The 15,301-nt window shown below is 60.3% G+C and overlaps 3 protein-coding genes and 1 non-coding gene across 7 annotated transcripts; 2 read left to right on the top strand and 2 right to left on the bottom strand.

The window, feature by feature from the left end:
• The first annotated feature begins 425 nt into the window (after positions 1-425).
• On the top strand, positions 426-7,166 carry RNF122 (ring finger protein 122). Of its 2 annotated transcripts, none has more exons than XM_032712692.1 (6): positions 426-499; positions 4,456-4,612; positions 5,358-5,403; positions 5,620-5,661; positions 6,532-6,614; positions 6,685-7,166. In XM_032712692.1, exons 1-6 carry the CDS (start codon positions 475-477, stop codon positions 6,797-6,799), a joined length of 468 nt encoding a protein of 155 aa, XP_032568583.1. In that variant the 5' UTR covers positions 426-474; the 3' UTR covers positions 6,800-7,166. The 2 variants fall into 2 exon arrangements, with proteins under 2 accessions (XP_032568583.1, XP_032568584.1); XM_032712693.1 differs by having other exon boundaries at positions 432-499; positions 6,535-6,614.
• Positions 7,167-7,635: 469 nt separating this feature from the next.
• On the bottom strand, positions 7,636-7,729 carry LOC116799587. Its single transcript, XR_004361088.1, has one exon. It is a non-coding gene; the product is annotated as a small nucleolar RNA U13 (small nucleolar RNA).
• A 287-nt stretch (positions 7,730-8,016) lies between these two features.
• Positions 8,017-11,919, top strand: TTI2 (TELO2 interacting protein 2). Its single transcript, XM_032712686.1, has 7 exons — positions 8,017-8,797; positions 9,085-9,271; positions 9,959-10,051; positions 10,401-10,594; positions 10,782-10,925; positions 11,387-11,549; positions 11,778-11,919. The coding sequence occupies exons 1-7, from the start codon at positions 8,178-8,180 to the stop codon at positions 11,856-11,858; spliced, it is 1,482 nt and encodes a 493-aa protein (XP_032568577.1). The 5' UTR covers positions 8,017-8,177; the 3' UTR covers positions 11,859-11,919.
• Positions 11,879-15,247, bottom strand: MAK16 (MAK16 homolog). Of its 3 annotated transcripts, XM_032712688.1 has the most exons (11): positions 15,094-15,247; positions 14,725-14,774; positions 14,418-14,527; positions 14,042-14,106; positions 13,525-13,676; positions 13,334-13,388; positions 13,183-13,257; positions 12,970-13,075; positions 12,883-12,888; positions 12,739-12,797; positions 11,879-12,476 (listed from the first exon to the last, which is right to left on the bottom strand). In XM_032712688.1, the coding sequence occupies exons 1-11, from the start codon at positions 15,106-15,108 to the stop codon at positions 12,288-12,290; spliced, it is 882 nt and encodes a 293-aa protein (XP_032568579.1). In that variant the 5' UTR covers positions 15,109-15,247; the 3' UTR covers positions 11,879-12,287. The 3 variants fall into 3 exon arrangements, with proteins under 3 accessions (XP_032568579.1, XP_032568578.1, XP_032568581.1); XM_032712687.1 differs by lacking the exon at positions 12,883-12,888 and having other exon boundaries at positions 12,739-12,795; positions 12,905-13,075; XM_032712690.1 differs by lacking the exon at positions 12,883-12,888 and having other exon boundaries at positions 12,739-12,795; positions 12,971-13,075.
• Positions 15,248-15,301: the final 54 nt, after the last annotated feature.

Below are 15,301 nucleotides of genomic sequence, written 5' to 3'. Positions count from 1 at the left end.
CCCGGGATGCTCAGGGACACCCGTGGGATGCTCAGGGCTGGGACACCCCTGGGATGTGCAGGGACACCCGTGGGATGTGCAGGGACCCGTGGGATGGGCTGGGTCACCCATGGGATGCTCAGGGACACCCGTGGGATGCTCAGGGACACCCGTGGGATGTGCAGGGATCCGTGGGATGGGCTGGGTCACCCCGGGATGCTCAGGGACACCCATGGGATGCTCAGGGACACTCGTGGGATGCTCAGGGCTGGGATCCCCGTGGGATGCTCAGGGCAGGGACCCCCTTGTGTGTGTCCGGTGCCCCGGGGACACCCCGCCCGTGCCATCCCCGGGTCCCGGCGCTGCCGGCGCGGCGGGGGCGGTCCGGGGGCGGCTCCGGGGGGGGCTGCCGGGGCCGGGGCGGGGTTTTGCGGGCACGGCCGCTCCCGGCCATGGCCCGGCCGAGCCTCCCCGGCCCCGCGGAGCGGCTGCCAGATGCCTCCGTTCCAGTGGTGCCACGGTGAGAGCGGGGGCGATGGGGAGGGTCGGGGGTGGGGGCGATGGGGAGGGGGAGCCGCTCCCCTCCCTCCTGCCCGGGAAGTGGGGGGGACGCGGACTGTGGGTCGTGGGCAGCGGGGCATCCCCGGCGGGGATGGGCGCACGGACCCCGCTCCGAGGGCTCCCGGGGTCCCGATGCCACCGTCCTGCTCTCGGAGCAGCCAGTCCCGCTCGGTTCCCAGGGATAAAGCCGGCGGCGAAATGGATTTGCCACTTTTTCGCTGGTTGCACCGACGAAAAAAAAAAAACAAAACCCCAACCAAAAAACCCCCAGCCCCCTTTTTCGTGTGTCCGCAAAAGTGGAATAAACTTATTTTTAGCCCTCTCTCCCCTCTCCTCACGCTCCGTGTCGGCCGTAAGAAGTTCTCAGGAACGCGGAGCTGAGTCTGCACATGTGAGGGAGGGTTTTGGTTTGAACGAGAAGTGGTTTGTTTTTTACGGCTGAAGTAGCTGAGAAGCCGCGCCGGGAATTCCACCATCAAAGCCCTGCCCGAGCAACAAAAGGACCGGGCTCAAAAGGACCGGGCTGTTTTAACTGACGAAAAGGGTTTACAGCCTTTGAAGCTTAAAAATAGGATGCACCCGGTGGCTTCCTCCCCTGTAACAAGTCCCTGGTGTGCTCGTGGGGGACGAGGGGTCCCACGGGGAGTTCCCTGGCACACGTGGGAGGGGGTGGGTGTCAGGAAATGCTCCCAGCGCGGCTCTGTGTTGAAAGGAACACCCGGAATAAGAGGGGCTTTGCTTTCAGAGCCTCTGGGGAGCACCAGGGACAGAGCCCACCCTTGTTCAGGGGCCGGGGCGTGGGTTGAGGGCACCCAGCTCGGGCACTTTGGCAGATGTTCAGTAAATCAGCAGGGCCCAGTGCTGTCCAGGACCTTTACAGAGCTGTTGGTGGGAAGAAGAAGTCTGAGATCCACTAAGAAATCACATTTTCAGCCCAAATAGGTTTATTCAAATCATCCTCACGGCCCGAGGGCCGAGCTGCTGCCTCGGCATCTCAGCTCCTCCTCTGCACCACAGCTTCTCCTCCTGTTGCTCACCTGTGGTTCAGGACTCCACAGCCCAGGGGACATCATTTGAAGGGGAGCTGGTTGTCCCCCCTGGAGGACTGCTTGGCTTAGGGGCAGCTTTTGCAGGAAACCCCATCCAGCAAAAATTATATGGAAGCTGCATTCAATTTTCTGATGCAAAGCCCCACAGCCTTTGTGTGGGAGGAGAAAGAATGGTTTTATTTAATGGCCTGCTGAGTTTTCCATTTGTTTCATTGAACAAGAATCGGGGTGAGGGAGAAGCCCCTGCTCAGCAAAAACCCTGAGCCTGCGCAGCTCGGGTGGAAACTTGTGTCTGTCCTGACTTGAAATGCTCCAAAATGTGGCGTCTGAGGGGCCAAAGCTTTGGCAGTTTGGGTGAGAAATACTTGGCTGGCAGAACAAAGCACCTTCCTGAGCATCCCTTGTGCAGGAGGAGAGTCCAGAAAGTCCCCAGGTGTCTGTGGGGACATGTCAGCTGATCCCTCTTTTCTCATTTTTTTTTTTCCAACTAAATAACTGCTCCAGTCTTTGAGATTTCTGATTCTGGGAGACTTGAGCTGGTGACATGGGTTTGGTGCTCATCAGCTCTTAATTCTGTGTCATTTGAGCCTGGATCTGATCCATTTCCCTTGGACTAAAAACACGGGTGCCTTTGTCAGGCAAAGGGGTTTGTGGTAATCAAACCCACCCAGGCACCCCCCAGGCTCTGCTGGAGGGGAGGGGAGGGATGGGAGGGCCTTGCTTTTTGGGGATGCTGAGCTCAGCAGCTCCAGGGCTCGTCCTGGCAGGGCCATCCCATGAAGGCACTTCCCTGGGGCCACTTTTTGGCCTCACAGCCCAGAGCTCATGAATTCCTGGATGCCCTGTTGAACAGGAATGACCCTGCTGAGCTGGTGAGTCCACAATTAGCTGTGTTGTGGCTGGCAGGGACTTGTCAGCTCCTCTCTGCTTCCCTCACCCCGGGGCTGCTCCAGCAGCTCGTGTTCCACCTCAGGCTTCCCCTGCTGATGGTTTGGCTGCCCCTCTCCCAGCACCCAGGGGGCTTTTCCCCGTGGATGTGTCCCCCTGGGGGGATTTCGGGTGTCTTCACGTGGAGCAGAGCTCAGGGAGCAGCTCTGGGGTTGGGGAATGGGATTTCTGCCCCACGGGGTGGGAGGGAGGGATGGCCCCGTGCAGAGCAGGGGGGCTGGGGGTGCTGTTTGGGGTCGTGCACTGGGTTTGGAGCCCCTCAGACGAGCACAGAGGGGTGTGCTGGGGAGGGTTTGTGTCTCTTGGGGTTCTCCTTCCCATCCCACCTGATGCTTCTCCTGGAAAACCTGCAGGATGCACATCCCAGCTTTCCCTGCTCTCTGGGGAGCTGATTCTCCTCCCACTATCCCTGACAGGAGCTTTCCCATCCCAATTCTCCTCCTGCTCTCCCAGACAAGGGCTTTCCCATCCCAATTCTCCTCCTACTCTCCCAGACAAGGGCTTTCCCATCCCAATTCTTCTCCTGCCATCCCACACAAGGGCTTTTCCAGCTCATCACAGGTGGCCACCAGCAGGTCCAGGCCATGCCCTGCTGGCTCTCAGCCCCTCTCCCCTCTCCAGGCTCTACCTTTGGGACCCTTCCTGTCCCCACTCCTGTGGCACAGGGGCTGGTGCTCCTCAGCAGCTCCTGGGAATGGCCTGGAACGCCCATGGGAAGGGTTATTGTTTCACTGTGGCCCGTTATTGTTACCACCACCCACCTCCCTGTGCCCAGCCTGGCTTCCTCCATCCACCCCTGTCCCTCCTCCAGGTGCACCAGCATTACCTCATGTCCTTGCTCAGTGGGTTTGTTTTTTTCCCAGAGCTGTATATGCTTTGGTTTGGTTTGGGTGGGTTTTTTTTTTTTTTTTTGGGAACATTTCTCAAATCATTTCCAGCAAGGAAACAGCAAAAAATAATGAAACCTTTCCTATTGTCTTTTCCTGCACCTGGTGGTCTTGGGAGCAGGAGGCCAGGAGACAGAGGGACCCAGCAAACAGATCCTTTCCTACAAAACCCCCTTTCCTACAGTGCAGGCTCTCCTCTGGTGCTGCTCCAGAGGCAGGGTGGAGGAGGTTTTTGAGGAGGAGGAGGGTCCTGAGAGGGAGGAAGGGCCCAGGGGAGCTGCTGTGTGGGGCACAGAGGGAGCTCCACTCCTTCTAAAGTCCTGTCTGGGTGAGAGCTGAGGGGAAATCAGAGCTCCAGCTCTTGGGGGAGCACGTTCTGAGACGTATTCAGGGCTTGGGGTCTCTGTGCCTGTTCCCCTCAGTTCAGTGGGACCCTCCCACTGTCACCAGCCCTGTGTGACACCCACGTGTCCCCCGTGGTGTCCTGGGCATCAGGGTGGGACTGACACCCGTGGTTTTGCTGGGAAAGGGGGTTGGATCAGCGTCCCCAGCACCGAGGACAAACCAGCTCTTGCTTCTGCTGCTCCCACAGTGCAGTGACAGACACCAACTGTTCTTGTTTTTCAAGCTGGGGTGGTTTTTTTTTTTCGCTCTGTCCTTCCCTAAATCCCTTTCCAGCCTCCATGTGTTCCTCTGGAGATGAAAGCACGGGGCCTCCTGGTCTCCCAGCCACCTGCTTTGTGCCTGGGGTACATTTGTGCTGCTGGAGGAGGGTTTGGTGGCTGTGGAAATGGAGCTGCTGGTGCCTCACTGAGCAGCTCTGAGGGGCTGCTGCTCTTCCAGGGGAGATCTCACAGATCTCACAGGATCACAGCTCACGGGACGATGTCCTGGCGTTGGTTTCTGCCCGCTTTGCAAACTCCAGAGGGGACAGAGCCAGCCCAGGCTCTCCCTGCACTCACAGCACATCATCTTCACCTCCTTTCCCCCTTTTTCCACCCTCAACACTGACTTTTCTGCTCTCCCCCAAGGGTGCTCCTGCAGCCTGGGGCTGGTTTACCCCAGTAAACCCTGCACGATGCCGCCCCTCACCTTCCAGGACCTGCCCCTCAACATCTACATGGTCATTTTTGGCACTGGCATCTTCATCTTCGTGCTCAGCCTCATCTTCTGCTGCTACTTCATCAGGTGAGCCAGGGGGGCTGTGCCAGGGGGTGGGTGGGCAGCCCTGGGGCATCCCTGGCCCTTCCCAGCTCCCCTTGTCCTGTCCCAGAACACGAGGACAAGCCCCCTCTGGGATCGTGGTCCCTGCAGCTCCCGGAGCAGGGCAGGAAGTGCAGGAAGGGGCTCTTGTTTTCCAGGGGACGCAGGAGGGACACATTGTGTCGGGCAGGGAGAGGGAGGATGTGCCTTTACATCGCTCCCTCTTTGGGGAGGGCTATTTTTAACCCCAAAGCCGGGGCAGCTGCTGCTGTTCCTGGCTGGCTCAGTCCTGCCCGTGTCCCCTGCGTCCCCCAGGAGTTTTTTGGGGCTGTGGAAGCGCGTTTTGGTGCCTCGCCGGGAGCAGAAGCCCCGCTGCAAACTGCCCCTTCCTGCCCGTTCCCGCCGGGTTTCTGTGCCAGGCGGTTTTCCCGACCCGAGGTCACGGCAGGGCCGGGAGCTGCCGGCTGGAAATCCAGCGCTTCCTGCGCCGCGAACGACTTCCTAAGGCAAACAATCGGGGCTGCCAGCCCTTGGCATCCCGTTCCTGCCCCGCGGGAGCAGCTCGGGCTGGCCCTGCCCGCTGCCCAAAGGCAGCCCCAGAGCTGCTGCTCCCCAAATCCCGGCCGGGAAGGGCGTGCTCCCCGGATTCCCTGTGCCCCTGGAATGTTCCTGGCCGCGCTGTTCGCCCGTGGCCGTGACGCTCACGGTGCCTTTCTCTCCCCCTCTGCAGCAAACTGCGGCACCAGGCGCAGAGCGAGCGCTTCGGGTACAAGGAGGTAACGCCCGGGGCTGCCCCTGGGCGGGTTTGGGGTGGGCAGGGGGGGACAGGGCAGGGCTCGTCCCAGGAGGGCACCTTCCAAAGGGGTGGGATGGGACAGCCTGCCCCGAAACACCCCCGGGCTCACCCTGCCCCTGCCCGGCCCCGTTCAGCCCCTGCCGGGGCAGGATCCTCCTTCCCAGTGTCCGACCCTCTCCCTCCTTTTCTCCCTCAGGTGGTTTTGAAGGGTGATGCCCGGAGGCTGAACGTGCACGGGGTGAGCGGGGCCGCCTCTGGCTCGGGGTGGATTTGGGGTTCACAGGGATAACGCTGAGGACGCTTCCCATCTGCTCCAGGGGGGGCTGAGGGTGGCTCAGGGGCAGATGGGGAGGCTGGGACAGGGATGTGATGTGGGGATGTGCCGGGACTGGGATGGGATGGGATGGGATGGGATGGGATGGAGTGTTTGAGGATGGGATGTTTGGGGGTGTGATGTGTGGATGTGGTGGGATTGGGATGGGATGGGATGTTTGGGATGGGATGTGGGGATGGGATGGGATGTTTGGGGATGGGATGGGATGGAGTATTTGGGGATGGGATGTTTGGGATGTGATGTGTGGATTTGCTGGGATTGGGATGGGATGGGATGTGGGGATGGGATGGGATGTTTGGGGATGGGATGGGATGGGATGGGATGTTTGGGGATGGGATGGGATGGGATGGGATGTTTGGGGATGGGATGGGATGGGATGGGATGGGATGGGATGGGATGGAGTGTTTGGGGATGGGATGTTTGGGATGTGATGTGTGGATGTGCTGGGACTGGGATGGAATGTTTGGGATGTGATGTGTGGATGTGCTGAGATTGGAATGAGATGGGATGGGATGTGGGAATGGAATGGGATGGGATGTTTGGGATGTGATGTGTGGATGTGCTGGGACTGGGATGGGATGGGATGTGGGAATGGAATGGGATGGGATGTTTGGGATGTGATGTGTGGATGTGCCGGCACCACAAGGCTGGGGACTGGGAGGGAATCCCCCTCCCTGGAGGCGGTTTGGGAACTGAGCTGAGCTCCCAGCTGGAAGCGCCCGGGATTTCCCCAGCCGTTCACACCCGCCCTCCCCGTGGTGTCACCTCCCACAGCAGACCTGCGCCGTGTGCCTGGAGGATTTCAGGGCCAAGGAGGAGCTGGGGGTGCTGCCGTGCCAGCACGCCTTCCACAGGAAGTGAGTGGGGGTTCGGGAAAGGGGGGAATTCCCCGGCAGGGCTGGAATTCCACCGTGTCCCCGCCTGCAGGTGCCTGGTGAAGTGGCTGGAGGTGCGCTGCGTGTGCCCCATGTGCAACAAGCCCATGGCTGGCCCGGCTCAGCCCCGTGCCGGCATCGGGACCCTCCTGGATGAGCTGGTGTGAGCCAGCCCTGCCCCAGACCGGCCTCATCCCGTGGGATCCACCGTGGGATTGTGGGATCGCAGCTCCACACACGCAGCATTGCCCCCCACCCCGGGGCCACACGGCTCGTCCCGAATCTCCCAGCTGGGGTTTTTAACTGGGGGGTCGTGGCTTTGGTTGGGGTTTTGCGTTGTCCCCCTTGTGCTCCACACGGAGCCAGGACCGCCCGGGATTCCCTGTGGGGAGCTGAGCCCCCCACGGGGTCGGGGAGGGGGGTGTCCTGTCCTCCCCCCACCCCAACTTTACTGCACAGAGTATTTTTGTACCTGTTCTCCCCCCACACCCTCGGGGGGCGTGGAGGGAATGTACAGTTTTGTGTAAAAAATTATTAAATGGTGATTTCTCAGCCAGTCTGAGCTGTGGGGGCTGCGGGGCCGTTCGGGAAGGTTTGGGGGGGAGATGCTGAGACACCCCCACCCAGGTGCCTTGGGGGCACTTCAGGGGGGCCCAAGAAAGCGCAAGGGGTGAGCTGAGGACCCCCAGGAGCCACAGGGGCATTTTGGGGGACCCCAAAAAAGCCCAAGGGGGGGATGCTGAGACACCCCCCCCTGAGTGCCACAGAGGGCATAAGCACAGCCCAAAAGCTGGGCACCCCTCCCCTGCCCCGCCCAGTTTGCCCATTTCCACTGGTTTTTGACACCTCTAAGTGATGATGACGTCGGCAGTGACATCACAGGCCCCCCGTTTCCACTGACGCCATTAGCCCCCCCCATATTTCCTTTGGCTTTCTGACACAACTATTTTTAACACTTCAATAGTAAATATGACGTCACGGGTGACGTCAGGACCCCCCCGGCGGTCAGAAGGGACTGTGCGATGTCGTAACTGAGGGCGCACACGTCACGCAGGCGCGTGTCCATCCCATTCATCATGGTCATGAACCGGAAGGATCGCTCCTGTTACTTTCCGCGCCCAGACCTACCGCCGCACCACCTCTATGTAAGTCAGGGCGACCTCAGCGTGAGTAGTTCTCCCCCAGCATCGACACAGTGCGCTCCGCGCCACCGATTTGTCCCCTCGCGTCCCCCCGTTTCCCCTTTTCGCCCCGCACGGCCCCTCCTTCCCCGCATTTTCGCCGCTAATTATCCATGGTAATTTATTCTCGCGGCGCCACGCCCCCCGGTGCGCCGGCTTTACGGCCAGCGGGGTGTTTTGCGACAGTTCGAGCCCCCGGTGCGGGAGGCGCTGCAGGGACCGGGGGTCTCTGAGGGGTCTCTGAGGGTCTGTCGGGGTCTCTGAGGGTCTCTCGGGGGTCTCCGCGCTCCGGGAGGCGCTGCTGCCGGCAGGGATGTGTATTTAGCGCGGTTTTAGGGCGCGGGAGGCGCTGCCGGGTCGCGCCATGGATGTCAGTGGCCTGAGGGCGAAGGAGGGTCCCGAGCAGCCGCCGCCGGGCCCCTCGGTCCCCTCGGCCGAGCAGGTGCTGCTGCAGGCCCGGCTGTCGCTGTCCGGTGGCCCCGGAGCCCTCAGGGAGCTGCTGGAGGCGGCGGACCCGCGGTGGCTCCTCCTCGGGCCCGGCAGCCCCGCGGCGCTGGGCGAGCTGGCGGCCGCGCTGGGCGAGTCGGCGGCTCCCCCGGGGCGGGAGCAGGACGGGTCGGAGCCCCCCGGCCGGGGCAAGGAGCACGCTGCTGCGGCAGAGAGGGCACAGCAGGTGGGCGCCGTGTTTGCGCTCCTGCTGAAGAAGCTGGAGGATGCCCGGAGGAGCCAGGAATGCCCCGGGGCGCCCGCGGTGGGTCCCGCGCTGCGCCGTGTGCTGGGACACATCTACGTCTTCGCTGTCACACACCTCGAGGAGCGGCCCTGGACCACCGAGAGGAGCCGGGCGGTGGCCCGGGAGCTGCTGGAGATGCTGGTCCGGGCCGCAGGCTGCGCGTCCGTGGCGGAATTCCTGCGGGGAAAGGATGAGGATGAGGAAGGAGGGTTTGGAGCCGTGATGGGGCTCCTGAAACAGGAGTTAACCAAGTGAGTAGGGAGGGGAGGCTGTTTGGGTGACTGTGTGGGGAATGCTGGAAACCTTTGGGGCACTGAGCTCAGGCGTTACAAACATGAGATATAAAGGGGGTAAATGAAGAATATCTATTAATTAATAAATAAAACACATGATTAGAGGCCCGGAGCTTTGCAAATGCCCAGTAATGGAAGATGTTGGGGGGGGGATCAGTCTGGGTTTGCTGTCAGCTGGTCCCAGTGCCCAGGAGAGCAGTGCTCGTTGTTCCCAGTGTTCCCTGAGCTGGTGTTTGTGTCTCCAGGGACACCTGGAAGCGCAACCCTGCCACCAAACACGTGTTCTGCTGGACGCTGCCCCACGTCACCCGGCCCTGGCTGGGCCCTCACCTGGAGCGGGTCCTGCCGCCCTCACTGCTCATCTCCGACGACTTCCAGGAGGAGAACAAAGTGCTGGGAGTGCGGTGCCTGCACCACATCGTCCTCAACGTGGTGAGGGAGGGGAGACCTCAGATCCCCTTCATGTGTTGTTTGAAGGAAGGGTCAGTCACAGAATGCCCTGAGCTGGAAGGGACCGACATTGATCCCACTCCTGGCCCTGCACAGACATCCCAACAATCCCACCTGTCCCCCAGAGCGTTGTCCAAGCACTCCTTGAGCTCTGGCAGCCTTGGGGCTGTGACCAAACCCTCAGTGCCCCACCACCCTCTTGGAGAAGAATCTTTTCCTGATCTCCAGCCTAACCCTGCCCTGACACAGCTCCAGCCGTTCCCTCGGGTGGGTTGGACTCCTGTTAGGATTCCAACTTCCCCTCCTGGTTCTGCTGTTAACCAGCAGTTCTGCCCTCTCTTCCACGCTGTCCCCGTGTGGTTAAACCTGTGCAGTTCTTCCATCTGTAACACAAAGCAGAGAACTGCTTTGCCACATCTCAGCCAGTTCACACCCCAACCCGACAGCAGCAAGTGTTGCCAGTGGAACTGTGCTACAGCAGCTGGGGAGGTGAAATAAGGAGAAGGAAGTGGCTGCTTCTGAGGGTGGCAGCATTTAACCTGCGTTTCCAGCACCTGTGAGCAGAGTTCCTCGTGCCCAGGGTGTCCCAGGGTTTGGGAGGGCTGTGCTCTTTCCTTAGGCTGTAGCTGGATGTACCCAGGACTAACCCCCTGCTCTGTGTTGTTGCAGCCAGGTGCAGATCTGTGCCAGTTCAACAGGGCCCAGGTGGTGTTCCACGCCCTCTACAACCACCTCTACTCCCGGGAGGCTCCTCTCATCCAGGTAGGACACCATAGCTTGGTTTTCATCTGCCCTGTGGGGGTGTTGATCTGCCCCACCGGAGCTGAGGGCAGGAGGAGGCAGAGCCTGTTCCCTTTCACAGCCCACTCAGGCTGTTACCAGCCACTGCCTGTGGCCTGGAGACAAAGTAACTCGGGGATTTCAGGAAAATACCAAAGCAGAGGGGAGGACCATGGCAGGTGACAGCCCTGCTGAGGAGGGCAGGTCACAGGGAGTAGGAGTAGCTGGGCCTGTCAGATGAGCAGCAGCAGCTGGGGGGTGGTCAGAGGGTTGGTGTTTTGGAGAGAAGGTGACCAGGATTGCTCAGCTCCGCTGTCTGTCCCCAAACCAGGCAGTGCTGCTGTGCCTGCTGGACCTGCTGCCCATCCTGGAGCGATCCCAGAGGCACCAGGGGCACCAGGGCCAGGTGAGACCCCGCTCCCAGTGCGACGAGGTGCTGCAGCTGGTCCTGACACACATGGAGGGGGAGCATCGGCTGGCGCTGAGGAGGGTCTACGGGGGGATCCTGCCCGCCTTCGTCAGGAGGTGAGAGCTCAGAGCTGTACCTGGGCACCCTGCCCTTGCTGGGGAGGGGAGAGGGGAGAAGAACCAGGTGTGCACAGGGGCCCTGCCTGCCTTGGTGAGGAGAGGAGAGCAGTGACCCAACCAGGACGGGCCTTGGCCTCGTTCTCCAAGGGTCTCCTCCCCCCTCAGGCCGTGTCTGTGCCTGCAGACTCGGCATCCTGGTGGTGTGGCACCTGAAGAGGCTGGAGCGAGTCATCCTGGGCTACCTGGAAGTCTCTGATGGCCCTGAGGAAGAAGCCAGACTGGGAATACTGGAGACACTGCAGTGCACCATAGAGCACGCCTGGCCCAGGTACCTCTCGGGGGTGACAGGCACTGTGCCCAGAAAACCTGGCCTGACACAAACCCTGGCCTGAGCGTTTCCACTTTAGGGGCCAAAGTTAATGCTGCTTGAGGAACAGGCCCTGGAATCCTAAGGATTTGTCCCAGGGAGGAGTCACTGGCATTGCTGCTTGGCTGAAAAATCTGGCCCGAAAATTAAGCCAGGTCCTCATTTTGATCCAACTTGTGCCTGTTCTGGAAGCATCAGCTTGGCTCTAAGTTAAATGTCTGTGGAGTGAGCCCTGTGCTGTGAATCAGGCTGTGCAGTGACAGCATTCCTGACACTCCATCCCAAGGTTACCTGTGTGTCCAGGTCTGTCCCCTCCTGGCACGCTGGCCTTAGGCAGCTCCCAGGAACTGCTCAGCAAAGCTGTGCTTCCCCCTGGCTTGGGCAGGCTTTGGGCTGAGGTGTGGTGCTGTTCTCCCTGGCAGGATGCCCTGCAGGCTCCCCGTGCTCCTCAAAGCCCTGCTGAGGCTGATCTGGGACGTTCACACGGACCCGGGCCCGACGCCGGAGCCCGTCAGAGCCACCCTGCTCCAAAGGGCCACCCAGTGCCTCATCCTGCTGGATCACTGCTCCAGAGGGCAGGTGAAGGTGAGTCAGGGGCTCAGCACCTGAGGAGGGGCAGTGTGGGGGGTGCAGGGGCCCAGTTCCTTCCTCGAGCATCAATAATTGGTGACTCCACACCTATCGACAGGTATCGAGCCGTGCCCTGTGCAGCTCTCTCCCAGCACAGCTGGGGAGGGTTGGTGACACCATAAAGCCCACTGGGAATCTTTTTCCAGTGCCAAGGCACCAGGAATGACGCTGTTCTTGTTGCAGGTGCTGCTGGAAGGGGTGTACAGCAGCTGTGAGGAGAACCGTGTGCGGGAATGCATCAGGAAGGTGCAGGAGAGCACGTGAGGAGGCTGACAGCACCCACCCCAATTTTGTACAGTAAAACTGGTTTATTTATTTAAAGTTACTGCCTGTCTTGTCCCACCTGTTGGCCCCACACCTGCCATGTCCCCCAAAATACACGTGTGTACTCCCTGGGCCACGGCCCAAAGCATCAGTGCCCCCCAGGCCAGGTCCTGTCATGGAGCACAGTCCAAGCTGAGCTTTTTGTGGCTGTAGAGAAGGTGGGGGATCTTTTTCCTTACAGCTGTGCTTCATCCAGTTGTACAAACTTGCTGCCATTGCCTGGGGTTGAGACAGAAACCCTGCTTTTCTTAGAGAAAATTGTTCATCTAGAGTATAAAACAAGGAGTTACTGAAGGTCTTGCACAGTGGTGAAAGCTGGTGACAGATCTGGAGTCCTGTCAGTCAGTACAAAATGGGATCAGGGAGGCCTCAGGCTGCTTTTGTTTTGGTGGTTGGCTCTGTTTCTTCTTCATACTCTATTTCAATGTAGGGACGTTTTCTCCTGGCTGGTCCTTTCAGGGGCGTTTTCCCTTTAGATTTGGAGTGAGAGGCTTTCTTCTCTACTTCTTCCTCCTCTTCCTGCTCCTCTTCACTACTTGTCTCCAACTTATCCATGTCCTGAGAAAGAATTGAGTGACAAGAGTGATGTCAGAGCAAGCTGTGCAACTAAACCTCCCCTTTCTCCAAAATTACCTCTTGTATCCAAGTCCCTTCTATAATCCCTGGCTCCCAGCTGTCTGACCAGAGGAGCTGGGCTGGAGTGGATACACTGCAGTCTGACTGTACCTTCCACAAATCTGATCTTGCTGGCTCTTACCCATCACCAGAGGCACCAAAGGGTGGAGGTGACCAGACAGTTTACACCTGGTGCTTCACCTACCTCAAAGTCACTGAGCTCGCTCTCCTCTGCTTCCACAAACTCCCTTGTACCCACATCCTGCAAGAAACAGAGTCAGAGCTGGGACTGAGCACAACAGGGTCACAACTCATGGCACAAGAGCCACCAAGGCCAAGCTTCCTGAGCCCTCCTGATGTCTTCTTCTCACCCTGCAGTGCCACAGCTCAGCACCAGGGCAGGGCAGGAGTGATGGGGCAGTGGCTGAAAGCTTTACCTCATCCTCTTCCTCCTCTGCCTCCGACTCGCTCTCGCTCTCTGCCCCTTGCTGTTGTAGGGCTTTGTCAAAGGCGTGGATGGGGAAGTTGTAAATGTCTCCATACTGGAAAAAAGAAGTGGATTTTCTGTAAGTCACGGGAGGAAGGCACACTTGGAAAGCCTGCACACGGGCAGCATCAAACTAAAGTGTGCTCCCAGTGCGATCCTTACTGTGTCCTGCTTCAGTCTCTCCAGCAGTTCCTTCTCGATGGCATTATCCAGCTGAGCAGCAATCAGGGCTTTTTCCTAAAGGAGAGAGAGAGGAGCTGTCAGGCTGAGGCCCAGGAGCAGTGACCAGAGGGGACAGAAGGAGCGTTGTTACCTCTCGCCTCCTCTCCCGCCTCTCAATCTTCCTGCGCAGCGGGACGAGCTTCCTCCTGCAGGGAACAACAGGCAGTTGGGAATCTGTCACCCTCTGGGGAGCTACAACCAGCACTTTCATCACTAGAAACGTGGCTGCAACTGGTGTAAGTGCCCTGGGGGGCACCAGTGCCCGCTGGGGGTGCCCCTTACTGTCTCTTGAGGGTCAGCTTGCGGATGCGGATCAGGTACTGCGTGATCTTGGTGAACCTCTGCTTGCACTTGTGCCGGATGAACCGCGGCCAGTAGATGAGGTTCTCGTCGATCTGCTCCAGAGCCTTCTCGTAGTTCTTGTTTAGCAGGACCTGGGGGGCACAGGGAAGAGCTGAGTTACACGGCAGGGACATCTGGGAGCAGTCACATCGCTCCTCCCAGCATCACTGAGGTTGGAAAAGGCCTCCCAGAACGTCGAGTCCAACCTGTGCCCGATCCCCACCTTGGCACTGAGTTGTTCCTTGGACACCTCCGGGGTGGGGACTCCACCACCTCCCTGGGCAGACCCTTCCAGTGTTTAACAACCCTTTCCAGGAAGAAATTCCTCCTGATGTCCAACCTGAACCTCCCCTGGCACAGCTTGAGGCCGTGTCCTCTTGTCGTGGGGACACCCTCCCTGCCCCTCAGTAAAGGGCATCAGAGCCCCTCTGTGACCCCTCTGCTCCCCTGAGCTCACCCGCTCCCAGAGGCGCCGGGGAAACGCCGCCCGCTCGATCGTCTTCATGTACAGGTAACACCGACCTGGGAACAGGGAACACGATCCCACTGAGCACATCCCAGAGCCAGGGTGCCCTCAGGAAGGTGCCACTCACCCCCTCCCCGCCCACGGGCTCCCTGCAGCTGCCAGAGCACAGGAACATCCAGGTGGGAAAGACGAGTCCACCCTGTGCCCCATCCCCACCTCGTCACCAGCCCAGAGGGCCACGTCCAGTCATTCCTTGGACACCTCCAGGGATGGGGACTCCACCACCTCCCTGGGCAGCCCCTTTCAATGCCTGGCCACTCTTTCCACGAGGAAATCCCTCCTGGCGTCCCAGGAGAGGGGATCCCACCTTTCTCCTCGCGGATGGTGGCGTACTGGCTGTTGGCCAGCGGGCAGGACGAGCGGTTGCACAGCCCCGTCAGGTTGTACTCGTTGCGACAAAAGTTCTGGGTTTTGGTGCTGGAAAAAGGGGTGAGAGGGAATTAATTAAGTAGGGAAGGGCAGGAAGACCCCACTGCCCACCTGCCCCTTGCAGCCTCATGTGTGGCCGTGGTGGCACAGGGGGGACATGCTGAGGTTTGAGGGGCACCCCCGAGTGTGTTCCTCCCACAGCCCCCCCCCAGGCTCAGCCCACCCTGTGCCCCCCAAAAACTCACGTCATCTTGTAGGAGCAGAACTGCCTGTTCCCCAGCATGCTCCAGACAATCTGCGGGGACAAACAGCGGGTCACACACCCTGACACCCCTCACCCGGCCCTCCTCCCTGCTCCGGCATCCCCCGGTGCGGCTCTGTCGGGGAGAACCCCACAAACACTGGACACTCCGCTGGCAGGGCAGGGTGCGGAGCCACAAGGGGCGCAGGCACAGCACATCTGCTGCTGCCAAACCCCCATTTACATCCCCCCTCTTGCCCATCTGCCACCCCCGGTGTGGGGGACAGGACACACCCCGCTGCCCCCCCGCTCCCCACCGGCCACGTGGGGCGGACGCTCGGCCGGGCCGAAGCAAAGGGACAGGCGGGCTCACATCGTCCGAGTGCATGGTGGCGGTGGCGGCGACAGCGGTGACAGCGAAGCGGCGGCAGTGGCGGTGTCAGGGACGGGGACAGCGGTGCCAGGGACAGCGGTGCCAGGGACAGCGGTGCCGGCCCACACGCTCAGGGCGCCGCCATTACCGGAACGGGAAGTGACGTCATAAGTGAGGGCGGGCCCCCGTAATGGCGGCGGCCTCTCAG

The sequence above is a fragment of the Chiroxiphia lanceolata genome, chromosome 28 (assembly GCF_009829145.1).
Source record: "Chiroxiphia lanceolata isolate bChiLan1 chromosome 28, bChiLan1.pri, whole genome shotgun sequence".
Taxonomy (NCBI): domain Eukaryota; kingdom Metazoa; phylum Chordata; class Aves; order Passeriformes; family Pipridae; genus Chiroxiphia; species Chiroxiphia lanceolata.
The sequence above is the reverse complement of the archived record's forward strand: the minus strand, read 5'-3'. Positions and strand labels throughout refer to the sequence as shown.